The sequence below is a fragment of the Rhinolophus hipposideros genome (genome assembly GCF_964194185.1).
Source record: "Rhinolophus hipposideros genome assembly, chromosome: 16".
NCBI classification, from domain to species: Eukaryota; Metazoa; Chordata; class Mammalia; order Chiroptera; family Rhinolophidae; genus Rhinolophus; species Rhinolophus hipposideros.
Genome location: NC_138062.1, coordinates 56863134 through 56886975, shown reverse-complemented (window position 1 = coordinate 56886975; position 23842 = coordinate 56863134). Strand labels below are relative to the sequence as shown.

At 50.2% G+C, this 23842-nt stretch overlaps 2 protein-coding genes across 2 annotated transcripts; both read right to left on the bottom strand.

The window, feature by feature from the left end:
* Positions 1 to 1051: 1051 nt before the first annotated feature.
* On the bottom strand, positions 1052 to 6175 carry SLC25A41 (solute carrier family 25 member 41; the record flags this gene model as incomplete). The annotated part of the gene is made up of 7 exons (XM_081076197.1): positions 1052 to 1325; positions 2161 to 2308; positions 2392 to 2559; positions 4625 to 4732; positions 4924 to 5076; positions 5613 to 5768; positions 5984 to 6175. 7 exons carry the CDS (start codon positions 6173 to 6175, stop codon positions 1153 to 1155), a joined length of 1098 nt encoding a protein of 365 aa, XP_080932323.1. The 3' UTR covers positions 1052 to 1152.
* Positions 6176 to 11540: 5365 nt separating this feature from the next.
* SLC25A23 (solute carrier family 25 member 23) lies at positions 11541 to 23350 on the bottom strand. The gene is made up of 11 exons (XM_081076170.1): positions 23042 to 23350; positions 21818 to 21944; positions 21173 to 21260; positions 20775 to 20886; positions 20043 to 20201; positions 19805 to 19957; positions 19525 to 19632; positions 18353 to 18520; positions 14514 to 14664; positions 13304 to 13484; positions 11541 to 12654 (listed from the first exon to the last, which is right to left on the bottom strand). The coding sequence occupies exons 1-11, from the start codon at positions 23195 to 23197 to the stop codon at positions 12486 to 12488; spliced, it is 1572 nt and encodes a 523-aa protein (XP_080932296.1). The 5' UTR covers positions 23198 to 23350; the 3' UTR covers positions 11541 to 12485.
* Between the last annotated feature and the right edge of the window lie 492 nt (positions 23351 to 23842).

Here is a 23842-nt window from a genome sequence, read left to right as displayed (position 1 = left end):
GGACAGGAAGGAGGGTCCTAGCGAAAGGCCCCTTTGAACGGGCTGGGCGGGCACCCGGTGAGATAGTCGTGTACGCAAGCCAATGAGTACAAGCGGAAGGCGGTGCTTGTAAGGATGGACAGTCGATTTAATCCAATCCCTGACGAGTTCTGGTTGACGTGCTTGGGTTTGGACGGGATTACTTTCCATGTTAACCCGAATCGTTTTCTAGCCTTGACTTCTAAGCCAATGGCTGAGCGACGGGGGCGGGTGTTAAATGAGTGACACCGCTCCGGACCAGTAGCAATGAATTAAAGTGCCCAGGTTTGGTGGGAGCCAGTGGAAGCGCCGCTGCATTGGGGCGGAATCGGCCACTAGCCGGCTATAGGGGATTAGCTGGAGCGGGGAGTGAGTGGCAGCCGACGTAGGCAGTGGCTACCGACTGCCGGAATTCAGGACTGACGTCAGGGTTAGCGCCCCTGGAGCCTGGCTGGGTAGGCCATGCACGTGGCCTGCTTGAGGCCTTGCAGTTAGGGTGCTTGCGGGGGTGAAGTGATCCGAGAGCAGGCGGAAGCCCAGGGATCCCCTGTATCCCCTCTCTTCTCTCCACCCAGGGATCTTCTCTTCCATGATTCATGGATCCAGCTCCCCTCCTGAACTCAAGGGTCTTAGGCCGTTGGCTCCCTCCCAGGACTGAGGGATCCCAAACCTTAATTCCATCCCCCACACCTGCTTCACTTAAGGCTGTAGAATCTGAACTTCAAGCTCCGATCCTAGGTCCTCAACCTCTCTCCTAGATCCAGGCATCATCGAGGCTTCCCATTCAGGACCGAGCGCCCAAGGTACCCAGCCCTTCTCCAGGATCCAGGGAGCCCAGATATACAGCTCCTCCTTGGACCCAAGTATCCAGGTCCCCATTTCCCCTCCTGGACCCAAGTAGCAGAAATCATGCCTTTATTCCTGGTTTGTTTATTCCACGTTCACCATTTCACTCTGGAGCCAGGACAGACCACTAGGAGTTCAAACTTGTCCCAGGCTGCATCCTGGGGAAGGGGCCCCAGGTATCTTCTGACCCAGGCCCCCAGCCTGATGGTAGTGACAAAAACTGCCCTGGTGCCAGAACCTGGGGGGCTTCTGTCCATTTCTGCCCAGGTGTGTCGCTTAGGTCACTGCCTATATTCCCAGGGTCTTCTTCATGGCTTCGTATACCATGTAGCTGATGCCTCCAGCTGGCAACACCTTCAGTAAGGTGGGGGTCATGCCTCGGTATAGCCCCCTCCAGCCCTGCTGAGCCAGGATCCCCCGGAAGACTCCACACATGGTGGGGTTCGAACACTCCACGGTGTCTGTGGGGACAGGGGCAAGCTCAGGGCTTCAGTCAGAGATGACCCCGCCTCCTGGAGGGCTGGAATGTTGGGAGGTCGTGGGGTGAAGCCAGGCGCGGGGGTCTGGGGGGTTGGTTGGAAAGGAGTTTGGGAGACTTTTAGAGGAAATTGGTCAGTTTGGGGAGAGTAAGGAGATCAATTCTGGCAGGAATTTTCAGGGTTTGTTTTCGGGAACAAACTTAGAAAACATTTTTAGAATCTTAGAAAACATTCGAGCTTATTTGGGAGGGAATTTCTAAGATCTATTAGAGATTTTGGGGAGTGTGTTGAGTATTTGGGGGACATTTTCTAGATCAAGGTGGTTGGCTAAGGACCCATTTGGATGTTTGAAGATTTGTTTAGGGGCTGAGAGTCCATTCGAGGGAGTCACATTTGGGGAATTTCCAACCTACAGGCCCAGGTGACCACGTGTAGGTTGCGGGGGAAATATATGAGTTTTGGATATCTAAGGGTCAGATTTGGTGAATTTAGGGGCCATTTCGATTTTTGGAGCCAACTGAGGGTTGGGTTTGATTTGGAGAAGTTGGGAGGTCATTTGGGATGTCTTGAGGTCAGTATGGGGGCCTGGATCACATTTTGGGGGGAGTCATTTGGGAGATGGATGTGCATTTTAGTAATTTGCAGAGTTCATTTGAAGGCTGGGATCAGATTTGGGGGTGAATATAAGTCTTGGTGAGTTCAAGGGTCGGCAAAGGAGGCCAGAATCAGATGTGGAGAGTTTGGGGATATGAGAAAGGTCAGAGAGGGGGCGTGAAGGGGGAAGGGCATACACGGTGGCCTCTAGGGCCAGGCTGACCTTCAGCCTGCATCCTGGTGCGCACCAAAGTCAGAGGGTAACTGGCCATCTGGCCACAGGTCGTGGACAGCGTCACAGACGACAGACTGACCAGGCCACTCGGGTCCTCCATGTCCCTGCCTGACTTCAGCCAGAAGCACTGGAGCATCTGCAAGAGAAAGGGGGAGAGGAGGAAGTTCGCTAGGGCCTAGGTTCCCACCACTCCTGCCACTCCCTCGGCAAGCCCCGCACCTCATAAACGGCCAGGTCGGTGCAGGCGTAAGGGATGATGCCAAGCATATTGGGCAGGTAGCCACGGTAAAGGGCGCGGGTGCCCTCCCGTTCCAGGATCTGCTTGGCACAGTCCAACAGCCCCTTGTACTGGCCCGTCCGGCGCAGGGTCAGCCGTGTCTTCAGCACCTGGGGAAGGTGAGGAGTGAGGCAGCTCGTTAGATTTAATCCTCTCAACGACCCTCAGGAGTGGTCATTGTCCCCATCTACAAATGAGGAAACCACTCAGGAATGTTCAGAGCTGGTGTCAAACCCAGAACCCCCTGTGTGCCATCTCTTGGCCTGTGTGTGCTCTCAACCCAGGGTTCACAAGCTCAAGTGCTGACAGAGGCCAAGAGGGGAAGGGAAGTGACGTGAGCCGAGTGGGGTCTGTGGAAGCTTCCACCTAACTTGAGCCAAATGTAGCACCCTGAGAGTGTAAGCCCCAGGCGGCCAGATACGTCAATTTTCTGAAAGAGCCAGAAATCAGAATTTTTATCGAAATGCCTCAATATAAAAATATTGGCAACTCTACAATTGTGCAAAAGACAGAACAGCAAGTGTGGTAGGCAAGATTCTAAGGTGGTCCCCAAGATTTCTGCCCCTCTGATATGCATACTCTGTATAGTGCCCCCGTACCCTGAGCATGGGCTAGACCTGTGAACATGATGGGATGTCACTCCCCTGATCAGATTACATGATAATGACAAAGTCGACAGGATTTTGCAGATGTAATAAAGGCCCCATAAGCAGTTGACTTTAAGAGAAATTGTCCTGGGTGGGCCTGACCTAATCAGGAGGGCCATTTAGAAGAGGTCTATTGCCGGAGACAGAAGTAATGAGATTGGAAACATAAGAGACAATCTCCAGTTGTGCTGAAACAAGCATACTCTTGTGGAGAAAACCAGGTGGCAGGAACAGTGGATGGCCTCTCGAAACTGAGGCCACCAGTCCTACAACCATAAACAACTGAATCCTGCCAATGACCAGGAAGCTTGGCAGATGATCCAAGCCTCAGGTGGATTCGTTGGTAGTCCAGCTGACACCTTGATTTCTGCCTGATGAAACCCTGAGCAGACAACCGGACTAGCCAGTGCCCAGACATGACCCACAGACAATGAGATAAAAAAGTATCATTTTAAGCTACTTGAGTTTGTGGTGATTTGTTACGCAGCTGAGGAAAACAAATACACTTTGGAAGAAACTTAACCAGACCAGGGCAAGAATTACATGAAGAAAACTTTAAAAGACCATTCAAGAACATAACAGGAGACTTGAACGAATGAATACGTTCCTGGATACATGGATTCAGCATCATATGGATGGCAATTGTTTCTAACTTATTTATGAACTGAACACCTTCCCAGTGAAAAACAAATACCAATAGGTGAATTTGTTTTCTGAACTAGACAAGTTGCTTCTAAAGTTTATATGGAAAAAGCAACAGAGGATAATAGCCTGGAAAACTGGTAAAGGAAAGAGGGATGGAGAATGATAAAACATAATACCAAGCCTCAAAAATTAAAGACAGAGGCAGAATTCTGTAGACAGTAAAATGATCAGTGCTTGCCAGGGATTCCAGGGGAAGGAGGGAGGGTGAAAAGGTAGAGTGGCTTTGTAGGGCAGTGGAACTATTCTGAATGATACTGCAATGGGGGGCACACATCATTACACGTTTGTTAAAACGTATGGAATGTACAACCCTACTTAATGTCAACTGTGGGTTTTCGTTAATAATAATGCATCCATATTGGCTCGTCAATTGTAGCAAATGTCCAACCCAATGCAAGATGTGAATAACAGTGGACACTTTGTATATGGGGGGAGAATTATATGAGAACTTTCTGTACTTTCTGCCCAAATTTTCTGTGAACCTAGAAATGCTCTACAACATAGTCTATTCTTTAAAAAAAATAAAATAAAAGATAGTAGTGCAAGAACAGACACCAGAGAGACAAGAGGAGAAAGGCCAGATATAAACCCAAATATATACAGGAATGTTCTAAATTACAAAGGTGGCTTCTTGGATCATTGGGGAAGAAAGAATGGCACCCACTCAGTAAATAGTGTTGAGGTGGCTGGATAGCCATCTGAAATAAAAGTTGGATATATACCTTACATGAAGGAGGAGGGAGAAGGGGGAGAAGGAAGCAGTCGCAGCCCAGCCCACAACTAATTTTCATCTTGTTTCATCTTCTATGAGGTATTATCTTACCTCCATGGGGTTGATGAGCGTCTGGGAGGTGGCCACAGCCAGGGAGCCAGCAATGAGCCGTTCTTGAAGGGGTGGGGACCCATGCCCTCCACCGAAGGAATTCTTACACTAGGACAGGAAGAGGAGCCTGAGAGAATAACCATCTTCCCACCTGAAACCCATCCAAGGGGAGAGGTCTGAGACCTGGAGGGTGAACGTGTGTCTTGGAGAATGATCAGGGCTTTTTTTGGGGGGGGAAGGGGGTTATGGGAGAGGTGAGGGTTTGAGGGTGGGGCTGGGGAAAGCAGACCATTGCTTACCTGTTCGAAGACGGAGAACTTGATGGCATACTCGGGGGCGATTTTGAGTACATTGATACCATTGCCCCGCCATAGGGAGCGGAAGCCCCCCTCTTGGACCATGCTCCGTAGCCCCCCCAGCAGGTTCATGAAGTTCGACTTGGAGGAGTAGACCTGGGGGTAGGGAGGCCCCTGGCCCTGTGAGAGCCCTCCACCCTATCTCCACCTGCTTCCCATCCTGGAGCTCAAGCCCATCCTGTCCCCAGCCACCCAACCCCAACCCCTCCAATCCCCATTCCTTCTCCAGCTCCTTCCCTGGCTAGTCCTAGAATGACCTAACCCAATGCAGACCTAAACCCAACACCAAGCCACATTCCTATCTCTCCCTCATCTTCTTCTACTCTCCAGTCCTACTTTGTCTTCAAAGCCATCCAAAGACCCCTAGGCCAATTCCTTGATCCTCACCCAACCCTGTCCCTGGTACCATTCTTTCGACTCCTTCCACAACTCTTCTCCATGCCCCACCCACATCAGCTCCATCGTCATCTCCAACTCAAACCCCCACTCCGTCTCCATTCAGCCCATGTCCCAGCCCCACCCTCCTTCCTGTTTCCAATCAAACCCACCACTCCCATCCTGAACTCTATCTGCTCTACTTCTGTCCAGCTGCACACCAGTGGCCCCAGCACTGTGCCCCTCCCCCCACACACCTGCATGTACACCTTGGCACGGTCCAGAGGGGCTGTGCCAGTGCGAGACACTGCCCCAGCCATAGCTCCTGAGAGCAGGAACTTCCACCAGGCTCCCTCGTTTCCCTCTTCCAGAACGTCCATGGGGACCATCAGCTGCTCTCCAGTGTCAAGCACCTGCAGGGCAGACCCAGCTCTTGCCCCTGTTCAGCCAGGCTGGAGTGGCTTCCCCAGACACATCTCCAAGCCCCCTCCTGCTGCAAGGTCTACCCCGGTCTTCACTGCTTCAAGATGAAATTCTAGGAGAGGAGTGGGCCATGCAGAGGGGCTATGGTTTTCTCCTCTTGCAGTCTTGGCTAGAGATACTGCATGACCCGTAGTTCCCAACTTACCTGCTGTGATGAGAGGTGCTGCAGGTCATTTTCATGCACATGCCCAAACACATGTGTACAGCCCAGGTTCTGAGAGATGGGTGGGGGGGGTGGGGGTGGGGGTGGAGCTTTGGTGAATAAGGCCTTGACCCTCTTAAACAGGGTCTGGACCCTTGAGCAAGGCTTCTGAGCTTCCTCAGGTTTGACTCCCATGGCAGCTAGAGAGTCAGCACACTGAGGTTCAAATGCCTGATGAGAGGTTTGCCTACCAGCAACCATGTGGGAGGGGCACCTTGCAAATTTGAGTCCCAGGGGATGACGAGGTCACAGAGGCGCTTGTGACCTAGCTGGATATGATGGGCAAAGTGAGGGCCTCCCCCTAAAATCTCCACATCCTAATTCCTCTAAACCTGTGAAGGTGTTATATGAGAAAGGGGGGATTAAGTTTGCGGATGGAATTTAGGTTACTAACCAGTTGATGAGGACATGGAGAGATTATTCTGGATTAACCAAATGGGCCCAATGTAATCTTATGAATCATTAGACAGGGAAAAGGGAGCCAGAACAGTTGGCATTGGAGTGAGATGATGTAAGAAAGACTTTAAGGCCATTTCTGGCTTCGCGGGTGGAGGAAGGGGCCACCAGCCACAGAATGCAGGCAGCCTTTAGAAGGTGGAAAAGGCCAGGAAACAGATTCTCCCCCTGAGCCTCCAGAAGGAGGCAGCTCTGCTGACAGCTTGATTTTGGTCCAGTGAGACCCATATCAGGCTTCTGCCCTTTAGAATAAAACATCTGTGTTGTTTTCAGTAACCAGTTTTGGGGTCATTTGTTACAGCAGCCATAGGAAACTAATACACTGTGTTTCATTGTCACGGTAATAAGAGACGGAAGTGAGAATGGAAAGGCTCTGGAGCGTTGGGGGAAAGAGAAAATTGGTTCCCAAAGAAGACAGGCATAGGTTTGGAGTCAGAAAGACCTGGGTTGGAATCTTATCTCAGGCACTTCTTGCTGTGTGTGATGGTGGGGTACCTGCCTTACTTCTTTAAGCTTCAGTTTTCCCTTCTGGACATTGGAAGTAATACAAAGCTCTACCACATAGTGCTGTCAATAGGATCCAACAATAGTTCATTGAGGGCACCTCCATTCTCCAAGTTCTTTGGATCAAAAACCTTGATGTCATCCCTGATTCCTCCCTTTCTGTCATGTCCACACTCTGTCATCAAATCCTGTGGGTTTAAGCTTCAAAAAATGAGGTCTGACAATTAAGTTCTCAAACTTGCCAAGATTTGCACTTACGTTGGCAGCACTGTACAAACAGCTCGATAAGGTTTCACAACCTTGGTATATCAGTGTCTCACAGCTGTGTTTGTGTCAACATGTGGCCATGTCTTGCTGAGTGGCATTCATTATTATTGTTGTGTGTTTTTGTATGCCATTGCGAGAATGTCTGAGCTTGAATTAGAGCAATGAACAAACATTAAATTTCTTGTTAAACTTGTCAAGAGTGGAAATGAAATTGGGGACATGTTAGTCCAAGTTTATGGGGATAATACCATAAAGAAAACTGCAGTGTACAAATGGATTAAACGTTTTTCTGAAGGGAGAGAACGCGTCATCGATGAAGAAGTCAGAGTGGCCAGTAATGAGCAGAACTGACAAAAACACTGTGAAAATTTGTCAAATTGTGTGTCAAAATCATTGGCTGACTGTGAGAAGCATAGCAGACCAAGTAAACATCGATAGAAAAACAGGAAAATCTTAACTGAAAATCTTGGCATGAGAAAGATGTTAGCAAAAATGGTCCCAAAGGAACTCAACGATGAACAAAAGCAAAGGAGAGTCGAAGTTTGCCAAGACCTTTTGGGCCATGTCATCACTGGTGATGAAACATGGGTGTACCAATACGACCCCGAAACAAAGCGTCAAAGTGCACAATGGAAGTCAGCCAATTCTCCACGACCAAAAAAAGTTCCGTTCAGTCCAAATCAAGAGTCAAAACAATGTTGCTAAACTTTTTTGATGTCAGAGGGATTATTCATTATGAATTTGTACCAACTGGACAAACAATTAACCAAGTTTGCTATTTGGAAGTGCTGAAAAGGCTGCGTGAGAAAGTTAGGTGACGGGGCGGACGGGTGGCTCAGTTGGTTAGATCTCGGGCTCTGGGCAATGGGACTGCTGGTTCGATTCCCACATGGGCCAGCGAGCTACGCCTTCTGCAACTAGAATGAAGTCAATGAGCTGTTGCTCAGCTCCCAGGTGGCCAGATGGTTCAGTTGGTTGGAGTGCGTCCTCTCAATCACAAGGTTGATGGTTCGACTCCCAGAAGGGATGGTGGGCTGCGCCCCCTGCAACTAACAACGGCAAGTGGACCTGGAGCTGAGTTGCGCCCTCCACAACTAAGATTGAAAGGACAACAACTTGACTTGGAAAAGTCCCGGAAGTGCACACTCTTCCCCAATAAAATCCTGTTCCCCTTAAAAAAAAAGTTAGATTAAAACGACCTGAACTTTTCGCCAACAATTCACGGCTCTTGCATCACAACAATGCACCAGCTCACATGGCACTGTCTGTGAGGGAGTTTTTAGCCAGTAAATAAACAACAATTGTATTGGAGCACCCTCCCTACTCACCTGATCTGGCCCTCAATGACTTCTTTCTTTATCCGAAGAGAAAGGAAATATTGAAAGGAAGACATTTTGATGACATTCAGGACATGAAGGGTAATAATATGACAACAGCTCTGATGGCCATTCCAGAAAAAGAGTTCCAAAATTGCTTTGAAGGGTGGACTAGGCGCTGGCATTGGTGCATAGCTTCCCAAGGGGAGTACTTCAAAGGTGACCGTAGTGATATTCAGAAATGAGGTCTGTAGCACTTTTTCTAGGATGAGTTCGTGAACTTAATTGCCAGACCTCATATATCCAGAATCTGGCTGCTTCTTACCATGTTCAGGGCCGCCAATCTGGTCCAGCCCCATCATTGCTCACCTGGATCAGTGCAGTCACCTCCACCCTAGTCACACCTGTCACTGCTCCTGAATTGCTTCCCCCTAGTCTGTCCTCCCCATTGTAGCCATCAGAAGACACCTGTGAGCATCTGAGTTGGGTCCCTCCCCTCCTCTGCCCACAGCCCGCCAGGGCTCCTACCTCCCTCAGTGTAAAAGCTCAAGTCCTCCCTGTTGCCCACAAGGCCCTGCACGACCTGCCCCATCCCATCCCTTTCTTCCCCTCGCTCACTCTGCTCCAGCCACATAGGCCTCCTCCCTGTTCCTCCAAAATGGCAGGCCCAGTCCTGCCCCAGAACCTTTGCACTGGCTGTTCCCTTTGCCTGGGATACGGTTTCCCTACACATTCCCATGCATCCCTCCTTCACCATCTTTAAATCTGTATTCAGATGTCATCTTCTCAAGGCCTTCCCTGACCACCCTGTTTAACATTTAAACTCCACCCTGTGGTATTCCTTATCCCTCTTCCCTCCTTTATTTTTCTCTATAGCACCTTTGCTTTCTACACTACTATGTATTCACTCAATTATGCTATGTATTGTTTGTCTCTCCCGACTGGAATGTAGGGTCAATGTCTCTTTAATCACTTCCATATCCCTTGTCCAGAATTGGATCTGACCCAAAGTAATTGTTCAATAAATATATGATGAGTAAATGAATGAGATAATACATTGAAGGGCTTAGCATAGAGCCAGGGTACATAGTACTTGCTCAATAAATGCAAGTTGTGTTTTTTAGGTGAGGAAACTGAGGCTTAGAAAGAGAAAAGCAGCCTGTCTGGTGTCACACTACACGTCAGTTAGCAGAACCTTCTAAATCCTAGCCATAATGTCATGGGTTATAAGAATGCAGACAAGAAAATGGACGTTAGCTGGTCCAATTAAATAAAACTAAAATGCTAATGCTTGATGCCAGTGTGGCGGCAGTGAAATTGGTAATGCTAATTCCTTGTTGGTAGTTGTGTATATTACCGTGTTTCCCCAAAAATAGGACCTAGCCAGACAATCAGCTCTAATGCATCTTTTGGAGCAAAAATTAATTTAAGACCTGGTATGATATATGATATGATATGATATGATATACGATCTGATAGTAAAATAAGACTGGGTTTTATACTAATTTTTGCTCCAAAAGACGAATTAGAGCTAAAATAAGACGAATTAAAGTCTTATTTTCAGGGAAACACGGTACATACAATTTTCCTGGTGGCACGATTCTGAGATAGCCATATCCTTTGACTCAGCAAACTCCTCCTGGGAATTGATGCTAAGGACAAAATTCAAATGAAGTAAAAATACAAAATAGTTAACAAAGCTTGATCCCTTATTTGTGTGAAAAATCATATCTATGGATGTGTATGTGTATCAGTTAGTTATTGCTGCATAACAAATTATTCCCCATATACACCACAGCAGCTTAAAACACAAACATGGTATCTGCAATGTCTCTTATAACCTAATCTTGTCCATCACTTCTGCTGTATTCTCTTGGTCATACAGACCCACCTTATAATCCCCTTGAGACAGGGGATTACATAAGAATGTGAATACTAAAAGGCAGAAGTCACTAGGGGACATCTTGAAGAGTGACCATCATGGTCCACACAGAATGTTTGGACATATAAAGACATGCAGAAATTGGAGTGATGTGTCTACCAGCCAAAGAGTACCAAGGATTGCTGGCAGCCACCAGAAGCTGGAAGAGGCAGAAAGGACCCTCTCCTGGAGCCTTCAGAGGGAACACGATTGTGCTGACGCTTTGATTTCAGACTCCTGCCCTCCAAAACTGTGAGAAAATACACTTCTGTTGTTTTTTATTCATGATAGCCAAAAGGTGGGAACAACCCAAGTATCCACTGATGGACGAATGGATAAACACAGTGGTCCATCCAGACAATGAAAGATCACTCAGCCTTAAAAAGGAAGAACATTCTGACACCTGCTACAATGTGGATGGACTTTGAGGACATGATGCTCAGGGAAATAAGCCAGACACACAAGGACAAACACTGTGAGATTCCACTCACAGGAGGTCCCCAGAGGAGTCAGATTCATAGAGACAGGAAGTAGATGGTGGGGCCAGGGGCTGGGGGAGGGGAGGGCAGTGAGTGTTTAATGGGGACAGAGTGTCCATTTGGGAAGATGAGAAAGTTCTGGAGATGGATGGTGGGGAATGTTGTACAACAGTTTGAATGCACTTAATGCCACTGAGCTGTGTACTTAAAATGGTTAATATGGTACATTTTATGTCATGTGTATTTTGCCACAATAAAAAAATATATCAATCTAAAATTTGTTGTTTTAAGCCCCATTTGTGTGAACTTATTATAACAGCACCAGGAAATGAATACACTTGTTCAATTAGAAACAATACAGGAAAATTAGAAGAGCTGTTGAATATGGACTTCTCCCTGCCCCCACTTTACAGATGTGAAAACTGAGGCTCAAAGAGGGAGTCATTTCTTGGTCTCCTCAACTGTGAGTGATGGAAGGTGGTCCATGTCCCTTCCCCATGGGTAGTTTGAAGGGGTCCCACAGCTACCCATCCCCTTTCAGTAAAAACCACAATGAAAAGAGCTTAGAAAATGTATTCCTTTTGTTCTTTTCCTTTGAAATAACACACACAGGCAGGGAGGTGGGGTATGGTGTAGGTGGGGGGAGGTGGAAGCCTTGGGGTTGTCCTCCACCCCCTACAAACATCCTGGTTCCTCTTCTGCAGTCCTTTAATGGGTTTCCCAAATACTTGCGAGGAGTGGAGGGAGGGGTCCCCCAGTTATCCTAAACTCAGGATCCAACTATAAAGTGCAGAATGTTTGAGGGAGTCTTGGGCATTTGGGTTAGTTGTGAGAGTGGGGGTTTGGAAGATGTCTGCTCCTCTCCATAGAAAAATAGACCTGGAATGAGTTCTGGGGATTTGGTCCGTTTTGCATAATTGGATGCTTGGGGAAGGGTGGTCTGTGTCCATTTGCCCCTGGCTTCCACCTTTGAAGACTGAGAAGAGGCTGGCAGTGCTGGGGCTAGGGGGAGGTCCCTTTAATGTGTCCCCTACCTCAGATTACCTCCTTGCCAGTCTCCAGGAAAGAGCAGCTGGCTCTTCCAGAGGGACCCAGGCTCTGAGGGTTATCAGCCTACAAGTTCGGAAGGGAGTGCAAGACACTGCAGAGGGTTGGGGGGAACCATTGGAGGGAGCAGTGTGCCCATAGGGCCCAAACGTGTGTCCATGCGAGGGGGGGGTGGACCCAGTGTCGGTGTGAGCCATTTCAGGAAACTGGACAAGTCTCATGGGTTTTCAGGAGGCCAGGACCTGGGATCCCCACAGTCTCCCTACACTACAGGGGTTCATGTCATGGGGGGAGAGGTCTCTGGGCACTGGTGTGTGTCTGGGACGGGGGACACGTGAGATCCAGGATGCTGCGATCAGCCTATTGGGATCCAGACATGGGATCTGAGTGTTCAGGAGCCAGTGCCTGGGAGGATTGGGTCAGAAACCAGGGGCTAAGGGATTGGGATCCCGGGCCTAGAAGTGCCAGAGTCCATTTCCTATGAGTGAGGTTTCCGTATTCAGGGCCTGCGGTGAAGGGATTGGGGATCCAATAGCTGCAGTTGCCAGGACCCACTCACTCTGCCGCTGGGCTCTTGTGATTGTGGTTTTACGAGTCAGGTTCCAGCGGGTCGAGGCTTGGGATCTGAGACCGGTGGGTTGAGGGTTGAGGGTGTAGTAGTAGAAAAGTAGGGATCCAGTAGTCGAAGCGGAGGGATTTGGGACTCAGGGTGGAGGTAAAGGAATTCAGGAATCCAGTGGCTGGGGCGAGGGGATCTGGGATCCAGTGTGGGGGCCCCAGGATCGGGGCAGTGCACTGTCAGGATGTGGTGGCTGAGGTTTCTTGATACCAAGAATCCAGTGGCCAAGCTTGGAGATCCAGGGCTTAAACCATGGGGTCTGGGAACCACCAGTGGAGTTGGGGATCTGGGATCCCGTGTGGTATGAGGACACTAGACCTGGTGCCTGAGGGAACTGGGGTCTGAGTGCTTAGATATGGCGATGTGTGCTCCTGTGGTTGGCGTTCCAGGGTCGGTGGGCTGGGTTGTGGGGGACCCAGTGGTGAAGACATTGAGGTCCAGGTCCTAGTGTTTGCGTGGGACAGGGAACCATGAGATCCAATAGCTTGAGGTGGGACGGAGGACCCAGTGCATGAAGTATGGGAATCCAGTGGTTTGAGTGTGGGGGTGTCCCTGGGATCCACTGGCTGGGCCATCAGTCTCCAGTGGCTGAGGTAGGGGGGACATCATGACTGAGGTGAGGGATCTTAGTGGGGGTGGCTCTGGGTCCCTCACCTGGATGTCACCCCCAGGGCCTGCTTCATGTTCTCGTAGACCACATAGGAGATGCTCACAGCCGGGATAACCTTCATGAAGTTGGGGGCTATGCCCCGGTAGAGGCCCAGCACGCCCTCCTGGGACAGGATGTGACGGAGCAGACCCAGCATGGAGAGCTGGGGGGTGCCCTCGATGGAGGCTGGGAGGGGGCGGAGGGCCAGGTCAGGCAAAGGTCCCCCTCTCCCTTTCCCCTCCTACTTCCCAGGGGTGGGCCAGGTGGCCATTGTAGCAGGAGGCAGGAGGGTTAGCTAACAGCAGGACCTACCACTCCTCAGAGTCAGGACTTCTACTGGCCTTGGAGTGGGCTGTCCACCTGTTCACTTCAATCTGGATGACCCAAGTTTGGGGAATGACTCAAAACAGAGCAGGGGTGTGTGTGTGTGTGGTAGGGAAGGGCACAGACGTGTCCTCTTCCTGAAACTGGAGTCCCACTCTCTTCTCCCAGCTAGCTCTTACTCGTCCTTGTCATGCTTGCAACCTCCATTCCAAAACCAGATCTTCAGGGAAGCCCTCCTGGGCACCTCAGTCTAACGGGCTCCTTCTCCCCTTTATTCAGCCCTAAATCCATGTTCAATTGTGGAAAGATTTATTCAGCATCTTTCTTCCTCTCCAGTCTGTGAGCTCTTTGAGGGTGGGGGACCATATCTGTCTTATGTACTGATAACCCTCCAGAGAAATTTACAGAATACAAATGCTAAAATTCCAGAGGAAATTCCCAAAATAGATTCAGAGATGGTAGATGGGAGGCTGGGAAAAAACCCGTAAAAGAAAAAAAAGAGATACACAATAAAACAAAACCAGCCTGGCCCCCCTCCTCCTTAACCTGGTTCCTTGCCTTCCCCTCACTATAACCCAGCCTTACAAATTAGATATCAAGTTACCAGCCCAGAAATGCTAAAGACTACCAAGCGGCCTCCGGGCTAACATTGCAGGGCGCTCTTCCACCACTCGCTGCATCTGTTCTCCTAGTCAGGGTTAAGGGCTCTCATTCCAGTGTCACAAATGGGTACACTGAGTCCCAGAGAATGGTTGGGATAAGTCAAGGCCATCCAAATCCAGGAGGATTCCAGCCTAGGATTCTACCAACCCAGGAGGAGGAGCTGGGGAAGGGGAGGTGGGACCCAAGTTGTGAGACCTTCCCTGCCCCATCATCCCACCCAGGCCTCACCTTGGACCTGCATACGGGTCCGGACCAGGGCCAGGGGGTAACTGGCTATCTGGCCACAGGTGCTGGAGATGGTGCCGCAGGCCAGGAGCACGAGGATGCCTGGGTCTGCCGAGTCGTGGCTATATTGCTGGAGCCATCGGTTCTTCAGGGTCTGGCAGGGATGAAGAGGGGAATGGGTGGGTTGAAGGTGGCTGACACCAGGACCCTGGCTGGCTTCTGTATCCCATGATGGCTGGTACTAGCTGAGCAGTCTTTACCACTAGGTGCCACATAAACATTTTACCTCTCACTCAGTCCCTACCTAAGCTCTCTATGATATGTGATAATGATGTCCGCCCCACCCCCGCCCATTGTCCATGCCCTAATCCCTGGAACCTGTGAATAGGGAACCTTATGTGGCAAAAGGGACTTTGCAGATAGGATTAAGTTAAAGACCTGGAGATGAGAAATGATCCTAGAGTATCTTAGGTTGGATGAAAGTCATCACGAGGCTCCTTATAAGAGTCAAAGAAGAAGATGTGATGATGGAAGCAGAGGGGAGAGGGAGAGGGAGAGGGAGAGGGAGAAGCAGAGGAAGAGAGGGAAAGAAGAGTTGGAAGATGCTAGGCTGTTGGCTTTGAAGACAGCGGAAGGGCCCATGGGTCAAGGAATGCGGGTGGTCATTAGAACTGGATAAGGTAAGGAAACAGATTTGCCCCTGGAGCCTCCAGAAGGACCGCAGCCCTGCCAACACCTTGATTTTAGCCCAGTTAGACCCATTTCAGACTTCAGTGCTGTGATGGATTAGTGATATCTGGCCTGGGCATGGAATGGGCAAAGGAGAAGCAAGTGTTTTACCATTATTGCCTTCACGATTTTAAATAGCCTTCTCTTGAGTCTGGAGCAATATTTGCCAAATAGCTGTTTAATGTGTTTTTAAAAACTGTTCGATTGAAAACCAGGTTCTGATGCCTGGATAAGTGGGGCCAACATGGGGCTAAAATAAAGTTCTTACTTTTCTACAGGACTTCTCAGAGTCTTTAATGGACTAACATAGATTTTGAAACTATGAGGTGTGATCAAACAATACAGTGAATGCTTAAATTTAAAAAAAAATTGTAGGTATTACAGTAAATACCTTCCCATACAGTGCAGTAATAGTAACAGTGAATGTCCCTCTCTTATGCCTCATTTAAATGAGAATGGTCCATTAAAAATTATGTTGGATTTGGTGACAAGACAGATAAATTTTGTTCAGGTATGAGTATACACTTGTTCCTACGTTATTGAGTGTTATTATCAAGAATGGCTGTTAAATGTTATCCAATACCTTGCCAATGTCTATGGTTTTGATCTGATTTTTCTCTTCAAAACTATTCATACGATGACTGGATAACCTAACATCCCGTACATTACTACTGAAATAAATCCAGGTGGATTTGGAGAATTTGTCTTATAATAAACTGCGAGGTTATGTTTCCTAACGTTTTATTTAATGACTTCTAATGCCAATATTCATGAGTGAGATAGGCCAGTTAATTTTCTGTTTTGTGCAGTTTTGTCAGGTTTTAGCATCAATGTTAAACTAATCACTACCCAGAGTCAGTTCTCCTTCCATCACCATATATTTGATCCCCCTTACCCTCATCTCCCTCCCCCATCCCCCTGACCCTCTGGTATCCTGCCACTTTCTGAAGCAGTTCTGGAAGTCCTATTTCGTGACTATCTTCAGTTGTGCTGTCGTGGCTGCCTCAATGTCATGAATCATTTTGATTTTGGGGAAGAGTCAGAAGTTGCACTGTTCCAGATCCGGTGAATAAGGTGGATGAGGACACACTATAATGTTTTTATTTGACAGAAATTGCTGTACCAGAAGAGATGTGTGACATGGAGCATTGTCATGATGATGATTTGCGGAGCACTTTAAAACACACCTTCTCTCAACTGTAGCTCACACCTCACTGACTGCACCAAACAAGTTGAAACTTGTCACTCACTGTTACTAAGGTTCGATGTACTGCTACCTGTAATGAAGATCTCTGCTTTTTCATTGGATGGCACTCAGCAGCAGCATTTACGTATTTTTTTTTTATCACAATGGAAAGGTTCTGTGTCACACATCGCTTCTGGTACAGCGATTTCTGTCCAATGAAAACATTATAGTGTGTCCGTCTTGACCTTATTCACTGGATCTGGCCCCGTGCGACTTCTGGCTCTTCCCTAAAGTCAAAATGATTCAGGAAATTGAGGCAGCCACAACAACACAACTGAAGACACTCCAGAAAGAAGACTTACAGAACTGCTTCAGAAAGTGGCAAGAACAGTGGGATAAGTATGTTTGAAGCGAGGGGGAGTATTTTGAGGGGATTAATGGCAATGTGTCTTTTAGTGTAATAATATTTTTTTTAATTTAAACATTCACCGTATTGTTTGCTCACACTTCATATTAGAGGGCAAAGAGTTTCTCAAACTACTTTGACCTCCAAACTTTTATCTGGTAAAGAATGGATGAAATAAGTTTCATCCATGTCTTACTTCTGCTCATGACCCTCAATGGCTTCCTGTTGCACTAGAAATAAATCCAAACTCTTTCTCATTGAGTCCTTGCTGACTTTTCAGTTCCCTCCAGCCACTCAAGACTTCCACTCCACCAACAGGCCAAATTCTTTCCTGCTTCTGGACCTTAGCATTCACCGTACCTTCTGTCATGTTCACACTTTTTCCCAATATATGTTTAACTCATGGCTGCTCCAAGGTCACCTCTCACAGTCATTCCTAGATCCACTCTCCCGTCCACTATTACTTTCGATTACATATCCTGTTTTATTACCTTCTGAGAACATAGCAGGATATGAAAGTACTTATTTACTGGTTGACTGGCTTCCTTGATCATTGATGTGAATCCCAGGGGGCAAGGACTGTGTTGCTCTCATTTAATGCTGTATCCGCAGCAGCCAGCCCAGCGCCCAGTACATACAGATGCTTAAGCAATTGGGTGGGTGAATGAATGAATGAATGAATGAATGAATGAATGATGGCCTGCTCTCATGTCTTAGTTGGCTGCCAGATGCTAGATGCTGGGAGGGCAGGTAGGGATGGCAGGTATGGAGGATCTTAGATCAGGACCAGCTATGTAATTTGAGGGGCCCAGTGCAAAAATAAAAATATGTGCAGTCCCTCATTCAAGGATTATTAGGAATCAGCAGGGCTTTCAACCAAGTGAGGGGTCCTTCTGAGTGCAGGGCCCTTGGCAAGTGCACAGGTCATCTGCCCATAAAGCTGGCTCTGTCCTAGATACAAAAATTTAGGGGGATGCCTGCTGACATGGGGGGCTGTGCTAACTGGGACAACCTGGTGATCCCAGCAGGAGTAGGCAAAAGCAATGGCGGAAGTTCCTAGAAGAAAAACAGCCATAATCCCCTGTTCTTCCCTTTTCTGATAGAGGCCCCAAGATGCTGGCCCCAAGGGTGTGGTTTTCATGGTGACACAGATGCTGAAATGGGCAGGCTCTGAAGAAGACATTGGTCTGGATATATAGGCCGGGTGTGATACACGCTGTAGGGCAAAATGGGCATCTTTGAAGCTCATTTTCACCTGCTCTCGTGATTCTGTAAGCTGGAGTGGGCCCTGACTTCCTGTATCCTGAGACCCAGGGAGGCCAAACTGCAGTGGTAAGTGGAAGAGTGGGGATGTCTAATATCTGAAGGGGTTCCCCAGGGTCCCTAGGCACATGGTGCTTCTCCAGCAGAGGATTATCTCCCCTCGCCATGAAGGACAACTGAGTCAGCACCACAGGAAGGGGGTGGCCTGTCAGCAGACCCCAGAGAGAAGAAAGGAGTGAGGACGGGCTGCCCACAGACCTCATAGACGGCCAGGTCGATGCCGGCGTAGGGGATGATGCCCAGCACGTTGGGCAGGTAGCCGCGGTAGAAGGCGCGGGGCCCTTCTCGCTCCAGGATCTGCCATGCGCAGTCCAACAGCCCTTTGTACTGGCCCGTCCGGCGAAGTGTCAATCTCGTCTTCAGAACCTGGAGAGAACCCGGTTATCCCTCAAAAGCTGACTCCAGAATCACTACATCCAGGAAGGAAGACACCTAGAAATAGCTACTCCTGGAAGGAGATGCCCTGAGAGTAACTGAATTTGAAAACAAAAAATAAAAAACACTTTTTCTAGAATGTTCTGCTATCCCTAATTTCTATACTTAGAAATGGTTATGCCCCTCAGAGTTGCATGTGGCAGCCACTGCTGCCTCCCGATATCTTGGTCCCTTCTCCCTTAACAATGGAAACTGTAATTTTTGGCAAGTATACAGCCTCTAGAAATAAAGAGTACATTTCTCAGTTTCCCTAGGTATGGGGGCCATGTGATTAAGTCCTAGCCAATGAAACAGAAGGAGAAGAGAGATGCATGACCTTCAAAAAGCATACTTAAAGGCAAGGAGGTGTTCTTTCCTTAGTCTATTTTTCCTTCTTGGCTGGAATGTAGATGTGATGACCAGAGCACAAGCAGCCATTTTGGTCCACGAGGTGGCTGCTACATGCTGAGGTGGTAGAACAACAGGATAGTAGAAAGGGACCTTGGTCTCTATCACTTTGAAGGCACTTACCAGCCCTGAACTGCTCACCTCCAGACTTCACTTATGTGATTTGAGTTTTCCATCACTCAGAATCCTAACTAATGCACGACACAACCTGAAGTGATTTCTCTGAAAACAGTTTCACCTAGAAATGATTCCCCTGGGAACAAACATCCTGGAAATCAGCATCCTTAGAAGAGGCATATCCATAAACAGCTGGCCCCCCCAATGGCTGTCTAAACAGTTATAACCAACACCACTGTCCCCAGAAGTCACATCTCCAATTGTGATACACAGTCAGACTACACATGAAACAATATTGCTGTAATAAGCTACAGTCTGAATCAGGGAGAAGCAAAGTTATAATCCGAATGCTTATCACACCGTGGACTGAAACGGTCATTGCAGGCTTCCCATTCTGCAATGGAGCCTCTGCCGGGGTCCCTCCTTCTCACCTCCATCGGGTAAATGATGGTCTGGGCTGTGGCACCAGCCAAGGATCCAGCCACAAATCGCTCCTGCACGTGCAGTGTTTCCTGCTGCCCCCGGATGGCCCGCTTGATCTGAGGATGGGACACAGAGTGGTGGGCAGGATCTCACGCACTTGGACCTCCTCTCTACTGTCCTCCTGCTGTGGGCATCATGCAGGACAGCAGATGCACACTCCTGCAGACATTCCTCACCCCCAAGCCAACCCTGCAAATCCTAGCCCACACCTCCCCACCCCTGCCCCACCTGCTCATAAGCCATGAATTTGATAGCTGACTCAGGTGCAATCTTGAGCACATTGATCCCGTTGCCACGCCACAGGGAGCGCACACCCCCTTCTCGGATCATGCTTTGTAGGCCCCCCAGGATGTTCAGCCTGTTGGTCTTGGAGGCGTGGACCTGGGCGGGGAGACAAGGTGACTTTGGGGTGCCCTCCAGGGGCCCAGGTCTGGGGGAGGGCGTGGGTCTCTCCAGGGCCCCTCACCTGCATGAAGACCTTTAGGCGGTCCAGGGGGGCTGTGCCTGTCCTCGACACAGCACCTGCCACCGCACCGGCCACCAGCTGCTTCCACCACATGCCGGTCAGCTTCTCCTTCTCCGAGAACTCATCAGGGACAGTCAGGCACTCGCCAATGTCCAGGACCTGCGGATGAAGGGGCTGGGGTGTCATGCCACGGTGGGGGCAGAGAGATGTAACTCAGATCTAAATGGGGGTGTCACCATGAATCCCAGGACACCCAGACAGTCCACCAGTGAATCTTGCTTGGAGAGCCCAGGAGATCCCTCTTGGATCCCTACCGATCCCACCAAAATATCCAAGCCATTGGTCCCCCACATAAGATCCTAACATCCCTCCCTGGGGACCTCTACCAAATCCCGTTGAAGGATTTGCCACATAAAGATCCCTCCAGAGCCAATCAGATCCCTATGAAGGATCCCACTCAAGGGTCTTCTACATAAGGATCCCAAAAGATCCTTCCAGGATCACACAAGATTCTACCAGGGACATCCCATATAAGGAGCCCAGCAGATCCCTCCCGGCGCTTCAAATGGAGGAAAAAAGGAGCAGGGTCTCATCCCTTGAGGGCTCTCAGTGGCTTCTCCTTCTAGAGCATCCTGACCAGCCCCTCCATGCCCTGGGGAGACCAGATCTAGGCCCCCAGTGCAGGGGGAAGAGGACCTCGCTACCAGGCTAGGAAAGCCACTCCCACCTCACCGTGGAATGCTTCCAGAAATAGAGTACGTCTTCCACATTCTCCAGAGAATGCAACAGGAAGTGGTCACGCCATTCCTGCCAGTCGATGGTCATGGTGCCATCACGGTCCATGCTGGGGGTGGGACAAAATCAGTGCCTGAGGCTTGGGGTGGATTGGAGTGAGGTTCTGGTCATATTTAGGGGTAGACTACGCTCCTCTACACCTAGAGTTCACCATTTTACAGTGGGGGAAACTGAGGCTCAGAGAGGTGAAATGACTGGCCCCAAATGGACCTGACTCCAAAGCTCAACTTCTCAGTACCACCCACATGAGACTGGGTCTGGGACCCAGAGGCTCGAGGTGGCTGAAGGGTCCCAAGGACCAGACTTACTTGAGATTCCAGACCCCAACTCCTCACCTGTGTAGAATTTTCTCTGCCTGCTCCAGGGAGATGGAAATGCCCAGAGCTCGGAAACTCTGCTGGATCTCAGAGACATCGATATGACCTGGAAGGGGACCCGAGATAGAGAACGGTGTGTGTGTGGGGAACCCTGGGACCGAGGAGCAGGACAGCTTGGAATGGGAGTGGTCTAGTAAGACCAGGGAGTCCAGAAACCCAGGGTGAGGCCTGCAGCAATCTTGGGCGTGGTCCCTGACTAACTGTGATCAGAGAAGTGGGACTGGGAAATGTTGGGGCTCCTCTGTTTCGTGAATGAAGTGTAAATGCAGGGGTAATTATGGGGTCCCCTATGCCACAGAGGATCAAAAGGTGACATTAGAGACCTAGAAGATGCTATGGGGAGCGGGGGTTTCTGTCCCATAGGGAATCCAGGAGAAATAGAGGGGAATCTTTGTCTCTTCAAAAAATCTAAGGGTCCCATGCCAAAAGGGAAAGGAAGTAGGATGGGCTGGCTGGGCCCCGAACCACCTAGCTGGGGGTGATGAGAGTTCCCAAAATAGTCTGTGAGTCATCAGGGAGAAGCAGCCTCATTCCTTCTGGCATCGTCAGTTCTAACCCCACTGGCGTCTCCTGGACCCCCACAGCCCCATCCTCGGGCATTACCGTCCTGATTCCGGTCCAGACTGTGGAACAGAAGCAGCAGGCGCTGTTCCCGCTCCCTCAAGTACTGGCTAAACTCTTCCAGGTCCAGCCCACCATCTGGGTCAGCACCACCCTCCGGGGAGAGGCCCTGGCAAAGGGAAAGTGACAGAGGGAGCTCCAGGAGGCTGCTCCCCATCTGGAGGAGGCACACAGGCTGATGCCCCAGGAACCCAGGGCTCCAGAGCACAGAGGACAGGGGAAGTCACCCCCTCCCTCCAACAGCTCGCTTCCCAGCAAGATGTCCAAGGCCACAGGAGGGCTGTGAGGTGGATAGTGATTGTCCAGTTTTCCTGGAGAGCAAACTGAGGCTCTCCAAGGTCAAGTAACCCGTTCAAGGTTACAGAGCTGGTAAGTGGGAGGTAGCCTTGGGCTCTTGTCTCTGAAAGCCTGTCCTCCCAGCTATCTCTTATAAAAACCTGTTCTATGGCAGTTTCAGGAGCTCCCTTTAGAGACAAGTCTGGGCAACCTGAGGCAATGACAGATCCAAGCTGAGCAGCCATGGGGCCTCCGTTTTCTCACCTGGAAAGTGGGACATTGGACTGGAGGTGTCAGGATGCTGTGGAGACACTCCAGTGGCCTCTGGGGCTACAGGTGTGGGGATATCTGTGTATGGGGGGAGGGGCAAGTTCCTGCTTTGATAGGTTCATCCCCAGCTGAGGATGGCCTCACATAGGATTGGGTCCCTGGCTGGGGCAGCCTGGGGCATTGAGCCAAGCCCAGGAAAGGACAGGAATGTAAACACAGAGGCTGGGGCAGCTGGCTGGAAGGGCAGTGGGGTGCCCAGAGAAGGGGGAGAAGGGTGTTTCTTCGGGAGGTGAAAGCAGGGTATGTCTTGGGCTGTACAAAGAGTTCTGAGGAGCGTGTGTCCAGGGCAGTGGGCAGGATAGGACCAGACTCCATTCTCAGGCAGACACCCGCTACCGGGGCGGGGGGAGGGATGAGGCGGGTGAGGACGGCAGTCGAACTGCAGGCCCGGGGACCTCCGTGGCCCTGTCATGAAAGAACCTGTTAGGCTCAGACACGGTTGGGCAGGGGGAAGGGGACAGAGCCGCCTAGGCTGGGCACCGTTGCTGGAGTCCAGCCACAGGCAGTTCCTGACGGCTCCCGGCACTCCATTCAGGGACTCGGGTTACCGGGCGCAGGGCCCGAGCGCGGCTCGCCAAGCTGGGGTCCCGGCGTGGGTACCTGTTGGGCGCCGCGGTCCGGGTCGCCCCCTCCCAGCCGGGCCAGTCCCTGGCGCAACTCGTGCACGTCCACGCGGCCATCCTTGTTACTGTCCAGCTCCTCGAAGAGGCGACCCCATCGCTGCTGCCGCTCCGCTTCGCCCGGACCCCCCCGCATGGCGCCCGTCCGGGGGGAAGGGGAGGCCCAGCAGCAGCGGCCTCAGCGGGGGCTTTGCGGCTCCCCCTCCCCCCCGGGGTCCCGCAGGTCCGCTACTGCCACCGCAGCCTCGGCGCTGCCGGACTAGCTCTGGCACTTGCAGGAGGCGGTGACTGCTAGCCGTTGCCGCCCGCGCCAGACTTGCGTCTCCTCCCCCGATCCTCTGAGGGAAGGGGGTTGGGGGCGGAGCTGGGGTGTGGGGAGGGACGTCAGCGATGTTCGAGTACGGCACTGCGTAGGGAGCACCAAGGTTCATTCTGGGATGAGGACCTAGAAAGATTCATGGTCTCAGTTCTGGTTTCAGTGTTCCGCCTCTGCGTGCCTCAGTTTACCATCTGCCCAAGGAGGCGAATAGGGAGACGTCAGGGATTGGGTTTCTTAATCCCTTTCCACTTGACCTCCCTCCCCTACTAATCTTCAGGAACTAAAATTCTCGTTTTTCCCGGAGATATTCAAGAACCAACCTAACGCCATCTGCCCGCCAGGTCATTTCACATTTTCCCCTCTGCCACAGAAACAGAAGAGCACCACGCAGCTCTCCCTCGGTCCCTACGTCCCGCCCGCGCGCCTCTTTTCTCGGCCCCCACCTAGACCAGGAAACGGAAG